The sequence below is a fragment of the Oncorhynchus tshawytscha genome, linkage group LG33, assembly GCF_018296145.1.
Source record: "Oncorhynchus tshawytscha isolate Ot180627B linkage group LG33, Otsh_v2.0, whole genome shotgun sequence".
Lineage (NCBI taxonomy): Eukaryota > Metazoa > Chordata > Actinopteri > Salmoniformes > Salmonidae > Oncorhynchus > Oncorhynchus tshawytscha.
Window position 1 is genome coordinate 44,283,929 of NC_056461.1, and position 11,796 is coordinate 44,295,724.

At 44.4% G+C, this 11,796-nt stretch overlaps 1 protein-coding gene across 1 annotated transcript in view; it reads right to left on the reverse strand.

Annotated features, from left to right (window-relative positions):
- Positions 1-2,358: 2,358 nt before the first annotated feature.
- Positions 2,359-11,796, reverse strand: part of ddx52 (DEAD (Asp-Glu-Ala-Asp) box polypeptide 52) — a 37,441-nt gene continuing 28,003 nt past the window's right edge. Inside the window, exons 10-15 of the mRNA XM_042311385.1 lie at positions 10,235-10,357; positions 9,018-9,168; positions 7,379-7,454; positions 6,324-6,392; positions 5,361-5,588; positions 2,359-2,590 (exon numbers count right to left, since the gene is read on the reverse strand). Coding sequence (XP_042167319.1) covers positions 2,563-2,590; positions 5,361-5,588; positions 6,324-6,392; positions 7,379-7,454; positions 9,018-9,168; positions 10,235-10,357 — 675 coding nt within the window. The 3' untranslated portion in view covers positions 2,359-2,562. The remainder of the gene's footprint in view (positions 2,591-5,360; positions 5,589-6,323; positions 6,393-7,378; positions 7,455-9,017; positions 9,169-10,234; positions 10,358-11,796) is intronic.

Here is an 11,796-nt window from a genome sequence, read left to right on the forward strand (position 1 = left end):
CTTGAGTAAGGCAGCTCTAATGCAGGTGTTTCAGCCTACCTCGGTGCTTTCTGTGGTGGTGGGGCAAGCCAGCAGCAAATACAGAGCGTTGCGTCTTTATTGGCTCAGTGTTCTGTCACTCATGGGGACACTACGTCACCGACAAGTCTAAGGGTAGAGCTAGCCAATTCTATCCCCTTGGGTCCTGCCATAGTTACAATAAAAGTGCCCATCTGAAAAGCCTCAAGGTCTTTGGCCACAGATAAAATGACGTCAAATCACGTTATATCTACAGTAGCTTTGATTGGACTGATCATGTCAACATCTTACTTTCAAAATCTTAGCTAGCAGTCGTCATGCATCAAGTTGACAATATACTGGCGAATCCTTTTTAATCTTTGTCAAAAGAAGAGATGAAATGTATCGGTGCAAACATTACACAACAAGTTGGAAAGTGGTTTGGAAGGAATCAGTGTCAGTGGCTAACTGCAAGCATTGCAAAGCAATCACTAGCCTGCTATTCAGTGGAGTGGCTGTGTGGTCCCAAATCTGGGATTAAGGGTCTCTTTTCCATGTTTAAAATGATAAACGTTCAACATTGGCCATGCTGTCAATGAAGCATGATTTGTGCCACGTTCAAAACAACTCGGAACTGAGAAAACTTGACTTCAGTGAGTTCAAGACAACTGGGATGTCGGGAATAATATACGTGTATATACACTGGGGAGAACAAGTATTTGATACACTGATGATTTTGCAGGTTTTCCTACTTACAAAGCATGTAGAGGGCTGTCATTTTTATCATAGGTCCACTTCAACTGTGAGATACGGAATCTGTGAGAGACAGAATCCAGAAAATCACATTGTATGATTTTTAAGTAATTAATTTGCATTTTATTGCATGACATAAGTATTTGATACATCAGAAAAGCAGAACTTAATATTTGGTACAGAAACCTGTGTTTGCAATTACAGAGATTATATGTTTCCTGTAGTTCTTGACCAGGTTTGCACACACTGCAGCAGGGATTTTGGCCCACTCCTCCACACAGACCTTCTCCAGATCCTTCAGGTTTCTGGGCTGTTGCTGGGCAATACGGACTTTCAGCTCCCTCCAAAGATTTTCTATTGGGTTCAGGTCTGGAGACTGGCTAGGCCACTCCAGGACCTTGAGATGCTTCTTACGGGGCCACTCCTTAGTTGCCCTGGCTGTGTGTTTCGGGTCGTTGTCATGCTGGAAGACCCAGCCACGACCCATCTTCAATGCTCTTACTGAGGGAAGATCTCACGATACATGGCCCCATCCATCCTCCCCTCAATACGGTGCAGTCGTCCTGTCCCCTTTGCAGAAAAGCATCCCCAAAGAATGATGTTTCCACCTCCATGCTTCACAGTTGGGATGGTGTTCTTGGGGTTGTACTCATCCTTCTTCCTCCAAACACGGTGAGTGGAGTTTTGACCAAAAAGCTCTATTTGTCTCATCAGACCACATGACCTTCTCCCATTCCTCCTCTGGATCATCCAGATGGTCATTAGCAAACTTCAGACGGGCCTGGACATGCGCGGGCTTGAGCAGGGGGACCTTGCGTGCGCTGCAGGATTTTAATCCATGACGGCGTAGTGTGTTACTAATGGTTTTCTTTGAGACCGTGGTCCCAGCTCTCTTCAGGTCATTGACCAGGTCCTGCCGTGTAGTTCTGGGCTAATCCCTCACCTTCCTCATGATCATTGATGCCCCACTAGGTGAGATCTTGCATGGAGCCCCAAGACAGAGGGTGATTGACCGTCATCTTGAACTTCTTCCATTTTCTAATAATTGCGCCAACAGTTGTTGCCTTCTCACCAAGCTGCTTGCCTATTGTCCTGTAGCCCATCCCAGCCCTGTGCAGGTCTACAATTTCATCCCTGATGTCCTTACACAGCTCTCTGGTCTTGGCCATTGTGTGGAGAACAGGAGGGCTTCTTAAAGAAAAACGAACAGGTCTGTGAGAGCTGGAATTCTTACTGGTTGGTAGGTGATCAAATACTTATGTCATACAATAAAATGCATATAAATAAAAGCATTCCAGGTGAAGCTGGTTGAGAGCATGCCAAGCTGTCATCAGCTTGGCTACTTTGAATCTAAAATCTCAAATATATTTAGATTTGTTAACACTTTTTTGGTTACTACATGATTCCATATGTGTTATATCATAGTTTTGATGTCTTCACTATTATTCTAGATGTAGAAAATAGTCAAAATAAAGACCCTTCAATGAGTAGGTGTCCAAACTTTTGACTGATGCTGTATGTATCCGTCTTGTACATCTTTATGTTTATCTGTGTCTTGTATATATTTTGTGATGTCTGGTTTTAAGAATTTGCTCTTAATTGACTGCATTAAATCAACTGTTTTTATTAGAATGTCCAAGAAATACAAAACCACACGTATCTGAAAGCAACAAAACAACTATCATCTCCATCGGTCTTCTCCTTCCTGTCATCTGCCCGTCTTCACATCTCCATCGGTCTTCTCCTTCCTGTCATCTGCCCGTCTTCACATCTCCATCGGTCTTCTCCTTCCTCTCATCTCCATCGGTCTTCTCAGTTCTTCTTTCCTTTCTTCTTTTTCCTGAGAACAGAGATTATTGTTGTGAATGACTGTCCCATTGACAATTTTGATTAATTTTCAAAAAAATATTTAAAAAATGTTTTGGCAATATGTACATTGTTATTACATCATGCCAATAAAGCAAATTGAATTGAGAGAAAAGAGTACGAGTCCCGCCGTCCCCTGCCAGCTGTTGTTAAAAACACTAAACAACACTATTATCCAACCAGATTGTTACAGAAATTAAAACCTCCTATTTGACAAATTGGGAAAATGAAACACAGAATTAACTAAATTGCTATTTGGCTTAAAACGAGAAAAGAAACGGGCAAAATATCTCTAGAGATACAAAACAGAGACAGATCCTGACCAAACACAGCCTCAGCGACCACCAATTGGCTATAAAAGGGAGACGCAAAAAAACATGGCCGCCCAAAGAGGAGTGTCTATCTGGTCACTGCACTACAGGGGAGGTAGAGATGCACTGCCTCCTCTACTGTGAGAAATAGTCCCAAATAAGAAAATCTCAATCAATCCCCAACTTCTGTGCATTTACTAATCACATAAAGCATTAAAAAAAGAATCCAAGAATGAACCAGATATATGATTTCCATAGCTGAGGAACGTCCCATTAACTTCTTATGGCCGGGGCAGTATTGAGTAGCTTGGATGAATAAGGTGCCCAGAGTAAACTGCCTGCTACTCAGGCCCAGTTGCTAATATATTATTAGTATATTTTGTATATAAACACTCTGAAGTTTCTAAAACTGTTTGAATGATGTCTGTGAGTGTAACAGAACTCATATGGCAGGCAAAAACCTGAGAAAAAAAGTGGGAAATCTGAGGTTGGTCGTTTTTCAACTCAGCCCCTATTGAAGATACCGGTCATGTTGCTTCCGCTAGATGTCAACAGTCTTTAGAACATTGTTTCAGGCTTCTACTGTGAAGGGGGGCTGAGTGACAGGGGAATGAGTCAGGTGTCTGGCAGAGAGCCACACGCTCGTGGCGCTCGTTCACGTGACCGACCTCGCGTTCCATTGCTTTTCTACAGACAAAGGAATTCTCCGGTTGGGACATTATTGTAGATTTATGTTAAAAACATCCTAAAGATTGATTCTATACATCGTTTGACATGTTTCTACGGACTGTAACGGAACTTTTTGACATTTCGTCTGCAACTAGTGAACGCGCTTTGTGAGGTTTGATTTGTTTACCAAACGCGCTAACAAAAGAAGCTATTTGGACATAAATGATGGACATCATCGAACAAAAACATTTATTGTGGAACTGAGATTCCGATGAAGATCAAAGGTAAGTGAATATTTATAATGTTATTTCTGACTGTTGACTGCACAATATGGCAGATATCTTTTTGGCTTGTTGGGTCTCTGGGCGCCGTACTCAGATTATTGCATGGTTTGCTTTATCCGGAAAGCTTTTTTGAAATCTGACACAGCGGTTGCATTAAGGAGAAGTGGATTTAAGTTCCATGCATAACACTTGTATTTTCCATCAACATTTATAATGAGTACTTCTGTAAATTGATGTGGCTCTCTGCAAAAATCACCGGATGTTTTGGAACTACTGAACATAACGCGCCAATGTAAACTCAGATTTTTTTTATAGAAATATGATCTATATCAAACAAAACATACATGTATTGTGTAACATGAAGTCCTATGAGTGTCATCTGATGAAGATCATCAGAGGTTAGTGATTAATTTTATCTCTATTTGTGCTTTTTGTGACTCCTCTCTTTGGCTGGAAAAATGGCTGTTTTTCTGTGACTTGGCGCTGACCTAACGTAACCGTTTGTGGTGCTTTTGCTGTAAAGCCTATTTGAAATCAGACACTGTGGCTGATTAACAAGAAGTGTATCTTTAAAATGGTGTGAAATACTTGTATGTCTGAGGAATTTTAATTATGAGATTTCTGTTTTAAATTTGGCGCCCTGCACTTTCACTGGCTGTTGTCATATTGATCCCGTTAGCGGGATCTCAGCCAAAAGATTAATTCCCTGTAGTATTTACATTCTCTTTCTTTATCGTCTTAATTAAATGTATTGACCGAAGATTCCACAATGCGCGCACGGAGCCAGCGAGCGCCTTATTTTGCGCATCACTACTTCACAGGAGAGGCATTTGAACATAAATGATTTATCAAAATGCGTTTTTTGTCAGAAATGCTGAATTATGTGAACTTTCATGTGCCTCAATAACAAACATGTAGAAACCCAATAAAACTGTTAAAACTACGAGCCTAGTTGATTTTGCCACAGAAAAAGTCAGCAATCTTCACGCAAGCCATGATTGGCTGAGATAATGAGTGGGCTGGGCATGCCGGGAGATGAGTTTGGATTGGTCTGCCATAATATGACATGTCTCTACTCCTCTGAAACTACGGTGAGTGTAATATTTACGGTTCATTCTTTGTTTATTATCTATTTCACTTGCTTTGGCAATGTAAACATATGTTTCCCATGACAATAAAGCCCTTTGAATTGAAAGAGGCGCGAGAGAGAGAGAGAAAGAGCCGAGGCAAGAGAGAGTCTAAGGGTCAGAAGTCATCATCACAGTACACTAAACACAAATATGTCTGATGACATCATCAAAAGACGACAGTTAGTGCACATTAACCCAGATGGATATTAATCTATTCCTCTCCTCCTCAAAACAGACTGGAAAAGAAAGTCAGAGGCGAAGGACCTCTACTCTCCTCCTCCAATAGGGTTGAGGCGGTGGCGAGGAATAGATGAATTGTCAAAGATCCTTTACATGATCAGAGCTCCTACCTCGTCCCCTGGACCTTAGACTGGACTCCATCAGACGACTTCTGTCCTTTATCTCCCTTCGTCTCCCGTCCGTCAGCTCCTTTCTTTGGTCCTCCCAGTGCTCCTTTCTTCGGTCCTCCGACTCCTCCCGTCTTCTCTCCTCCTCTTCCCTTCTTCAGTACAAATTGAGGCGTGGTACGGATAGTGCTCCTCTTCGGCGGTTTCTTCTGGAGCTGCCGTTTTACCTTACTGCAGATACAGTTATGCTTTTGTTAGGTTTTTATTTTTCAGGTTACCGTAGCCCCTCCCCTCTGACCCAGGTTACCGTAGCCCCTCCCCTCTGACCCATAGGTTACCGTAGCCCCTCCCCTCTGACCCATAGGTTACCGTAGCCCCTCCCCTCTGACCCATAGGTTACTGTAGCCCCTCCCCTCTGACCCATAGGTTACCTGTAGCCCCTCCCCTCTGACCCATAGGTTACTGTAGCCCCTCCCATCTGACCCATAGGTTACTGTAGCTACTGACAACGTTACAAGCACCATTGAGGGAGATGTTTAATTTAAAAAATGTATTGACTTTTTCAATGCTAGTTAAGGATACTGTAGTGATCACGTTTCACATTGGATTTATTAACTACAGAAAGGTAAGATGTGTTTTTAATTCTGGTGCCGCTCGGCACACAAGGTTGTTATCTAGCTAACGTTCAAAGGCATTCAAAGTTCCCCCGTTGGTATAATTCAGATAACACATGTCATAACAAGACGGCAAGCTTCCTCCATTCTCTCTCTCTCTCCTCACCCTCTAAATGTCTGTTTTATCTTGCTTCCTACACTGGCAGCACAGTGTGTGAGTCGTCATGATTAAACCATGCTAAGGGATAACGGTCACTGATTTATAACAGATCTACTACTGCATAATAACAGGCAGGGAACATCAGCTAAACCACATACATGATTAAACCATGCTAGGCAGCTGTAAACTCACCTGTGTATCTTTTTAAAGCCTACCATGTAGCCAGGGACAGGACAACCGGCCTGTTTGATCACATTGGCACTGGAGAGAGGTGGGGGGCAGAGAGTGGGGGAGAGAGGTGGGGGCAGAGAGAGAGAGAGGTGGGGGGGGGAGAGAGAGGTGGGGGAGGGGCAGAGAGAGAGGTGGGGGGCAGAGAGAGAGGTAGGTGGGGGGCAGGGGAGGTGGGGGGGCTGGAGAGAGAGAGAGGTGGGGGGAGAGAGGGAGAGAGAGAGAGAGAGAGGGGGGGAGAGAGAGAGGAGGGGGGGGGAGAGAGAGAGAGAGAGAGAGGGGGAGAGAGAGAGGTGGGGAGGGGGGGGAGAGAGAGGAGGGGGGGGGAGAGAGAGAGGTGGGGGGCAGAGAGAGAGAGGTGGGGGGGCAGAGAGAGAGGTGGGGGGGGGGAGAGAGAGAGAGAGAGGAGGGGGGGGCAGAGAGAGAGAGAGGTGGGGGGCAGAGAGAGAGAGAGGTGGGGGAGAGAGAGAGGTGGGGGGCAGAGAGAGGTGGGGGGAGAGAGGTGGGGGGCAGAGAGAGAGAGGTGGGGGGCAGAGAGAGAGGTGGGGGGGGAGAGAGAGGTGGGGGGCAGAGAGAGAGAGAGAGTGGGGGGGCAGAGAGAGAGAGAGAGAGGTGGGGGGGGGGGGGAGATGGGGGGGAGAGAGAGAGAGATGGGGGAGAGAGAGATGGGGGAGAGAGAGAGAGAGGATGGGGGGAGAGAGAGAGGTGGGGGGAGAGAGATGGGGGAGAGGTGGGGGGAGATGGGGGGAGAGAGAGAGATGGGGGAGAGAGAGAGAGATGGGGGGGAGAGAGAGAGATGGGGGAGAGAGAGAGATGGGGGGGAGAGAGAGATGGGGGAGAGAGAGAGAGAGATGGGGGAGAGAGAGAGAGATGGGAGAGAGAGAGAGAGAGATGGGGGAGAGAGAGGGGGAGAGAGAGAGATGGGGAGAGAGGTGAGTTAATACTACAGCTCCCATCAGACTGTGCTGCTTTACAAGCCCCTCCCCCTGTGGATCCCTAGGCTCCTCCCCCTGGTGTACCTGCGTAGAAGAGGCTTGTCATCCTCGGTGAAGAAGGTGACAGCTCTCCCTGTGCGTCCCGCCCTACCAGTACGACCTAGGATTAGATATACAAAGATGGACAACACTTCATTACATACGTACTGTAACTAGTGCACTATATAGGGAACAGGGCTCTGGTCTATAGTAGTACCACTATATAGGGAACAGGGCTCTGGTCTATAGTAGTACCACTATATAGGGAATAGGGCTCTGGTCTATAGTAGTACCAGGGCTCTGGTCTATAGTAGTGCACTATATAGGGAATAGGGCTCTGGTCTATATAGGAATAGGGCTCTGGTCTATAGTAGTGTACTATATAGGGAATAGGGCTCTGGTCTAAAGTAGTACCACCATATAGGGAATAGGGCTCTGGTCTATAGTAGTGCACTATATAGGGAACAGGGCTCTGGTCTATATAGGGAATAGGGCTCTGGTCTATAGTACCACTATATAGGGAATAGGGCTCTGGTCTATAGTAGTGTACTATATAGGGAATAGGGCTCTGGTCTATAGTAGTGTACTATATAGGGAATAGGGCTCTGGTCTATAGTAGTGTACTATATAGGGAATAGGGCTCTGGTCTATAGTAGTGTACTATATAGGGAATAGGGCTCTGGTCTAAAGTAGTGTACTATATAGGGAATAGGGCTCTGGTCTATAGTAGTGTACTATATAGGGAATAGGGCTCTGGTCTATAGTAGTGTACTATATAGGGAATAGGGCTCTGGTCTATAGTAGTGTACTATATAGGGAATAGGGCTCTGGTCTATAGTAGTGTACTATATAGGGAATAGGGCTCTGGTCTATAGTAGTCTATATAGGGAATAGGGGTCTGGTCTATATTAGTGCACTATATAGGGAATAGGGCTCTGGTCTATAGTAGTGTACTATATAGGGAATAGGGCTCTGGTCTATAGTAGTGCACTATATAGGGAATAGGGCTCTGGTCTATAGTAGTGTACTATATAGGGAATAGGGCTCTGGTCTATAGTAGTGTACTATATAGGGAATAGGGCTCTGGTCTATAGTAGTAGGGTACTATATAGGAATAGGGCTCTGGTCTATAGTAGTGTACTATATAGGGAATAGGGCTCTGGTCTATAGTAGTGTACTATATAGGGAATAGGGCTCTGGTCTATAGTAGTGCACTATATAGGGAATAGGGGTCTGGTCTATAGTAGTGTACTATATAGGGAATAGGGCTCTGGTCTATAGTAGTGTACTATATAGGGAATAGGGGGTCTCCCAAAAAAATGGTCAAAGACTCCAGTCAACCAATTCATAGACGGTTTTCTCTGCTACCACACGGCAAGCGGTACCAGAGCGTCAAGTCTAGGATCAGAAGGCTCCTCAACAGCTTCGACCTCCAAGCCATAAAACTGCTGAACATCTAATCAAAATGGCCACCAGACTATTTACATTGATCGATACCCCCTGTTTTTACACTGCTGCTCTGTGTATTGTCTTTGCAGTCACTCTACCCCCACCTACACGTCGAGGTCATGTGTACGTGCGGGGGTACCGGTTACTCAGTACCGTATTCGGCACATGTAACTAATAAAACGAGATGAGATTTTTAGAGCTTTGTGTGGTAGTGTAGTGATACGCAGGGACTAACCGATACGGTGGATGTATTCCACAGCGCTGGTAGGGAAGTCGTAGTTCAGCACCAGGTTGACACCCTTAAAGTCGATACCTCGGGCCAGCAGGGCCGTACAGATCAACACCCAGATATCACCCGACCGGAAACTACTGATCACGTTGTCTCTCTGGAGAAAAAAAACAGTTAGGGAATGACTTATAGTAGTGTGTGTTTTACTATACTTGGGAGTGCAGTAGTGTGTGTGTGTGTGTGTGTGTGTGTGTGTGTGTGTGTGTGTGTGTGTACATGTTGTACTATACTTGGGAGTACCAGAAGTCCACACTAGAATAGTAAACCAACTAAAATATACCTAAGGACATTTTGCTGGTTAGATTTAGGGTTAAAACTAGGGTTAGAGGTTATAGGTTAGATTTAGGGTTAAAACTAGGGTTAGAGGTTATAGGTTAGATTTAGGGTTAAAACTAGGGTTAGAGGTTAGATTTAGGGTTAAAACTAGGGTTAGAGGTTATAGGTTAGATTTAGGGTTAAAACTAGGGTTAGAGGTTAGATTTAGGGTAAAAACTAGGGTTAGGGGTTAGATTTAGGGTTAGGGGTTAGATTTAGGGTTAAAACTAGGGTTAGATTTAGGGTTAAAACTAGGGTTAGGGGTTAGATTTAGGGTTAAAACTAGGGTTAGGGGTTAGATTTAGGGTTAAAACTAGGGTTATAGGTTAGATTTAGGGTAAAAACTAGGGTTAGAGGTTAGATTTAGGGTTAAAACTAGGGTTAAGGTTAGATTTAGGGTTAAAACTAGGGTTAAGGTTAGATTTAGGGTTAAAACTAGGGTTTAGGGGTTAAGGTTAGATTTAGGGTTAAAACTAGGGTTTAGGGGTTAAGGTTAGATTTAGGGTTAAAACTAGGGTTAGGGGTTAGATTTAGGGTTAAAACTAGGGTTAGGGGTTAGATTAAAGGTAAAAACTAGGGTTAGAGGTTAGATTTAGGGTTAAAACTAGGGTTAAGGTTAGATTTAGGGTTAAAACTAGGGTTAAGGTTAGATTTAGGGTTAAAACTAGGGTTTAGGGGTTAAGGTTAGATTTAGGGTTAGAGGTCCAGGAAAACAGGATTTAGATGGAAATCAATTGCTGGTCCCCAAAAGTCTTGACAGGTATATTGTGTGTGTGTGTGTGTGTGTGTGCGTGTGTATATAGCCTGGTACCGTGTGTGTGCGTGCGTGCGTGCGTGCGTGTGCGTGCCTGTTGCTGTGTGCGGTCAGCGTGTATGATGTCTACGTTGATGCCTTCGTACACCAGCTCATGGAAGAGCTCTCTGGCCCGATCAATAGACTGGACAAACACCAGCATAGGGGGCAAGAAACCCTAGGAGAGAGGAGTTAGTATTTACCATTCAGGTAGCAAATGTTATCTGAAACATGCTTGGTAAACAACAGGTGTAGACTAACAGGTGTAGACTAACAGGGAAATGCTTGGTAAACAACAGGTGTAGACTAACAGGTGTAGACTAACAGGTGTAGACTAACAGTGAAATGCTTGGTAAACAACAGGTGTAGACTAACAGGTGTAGACTAACAGGTGTAGACTAACAGGTGTAGACTAACAGGTGTAGACTAACAGGTGTAGACTAACAGGTGTAGACTAACAGGTGTAGACTAACAGGTGTAGACTAACAGGGAAATGCTTGGTAAACAACAGGTGTAGACTAACAGTGAAATGCTTGGTAAACAACAGGTGTAGACTAACAGGTGTAGACTAACAGGTGTAGACTAACAGTGAAATGCTTGGTAAACAACAGGTGTAGACTAACAGGTGTAGACTAACAGGTGTAGACTAACAGTGAAATGTAACCTACAGGCCCTTCCCAACAACGCAGAGAGAAAAATAAAAATAACATTGCTGTACACACATGGTCCCAGGCTATATACACACACACACACGGTCCCAGGCTATATACACACACACACACACACACACACACACGGTACCAGGCTATATACACACACACACGGTACCAGGCTATATACACACACACACAGTACCAGGCTATATACACACACACACACACACACAATCAGGCTATACACACACACACACACACACACACACACACACACGGTACCAGGCTATATACATACACACACACACACACACACACACACACACGGTACCAGGCTATATACACACACACACACACACGGTACCAGGCTATATATACACACACACACACACACACGGTACCAGGCTATATATACACACACACACACACACAGTACCAGGCTATATACACACACACACGGTACCAGGCTATATATACACACACACACACACACGGTACCAGGCTATATACACACACACACACGGTACCAGGCTATATACACACACAGTACCAGGCTATATACACACACAGTACCAGGCTATATACACACACACACACACACACACATGGTACCAGGCTATATATACACACACACACACACACACACACACACACACACACACACACGGTACCAGGCTATATACACATGGTACCAGGCTATATACACACACACACACACATGGTACCAGGCTATATACACATACACAGTACCAGGCTATATACACACACACGGTACCAGGCTATATACACACACACGGTACCAGGCTATATACACACACACACACACGGTACCAGGCTATATACACACACACACGGTACCAGGCTATCTATATATATATATATACACACACACACACGGTACCAGGCTATCTATATATATATATATATACACACACACATATATACCATATATCTATATATATCT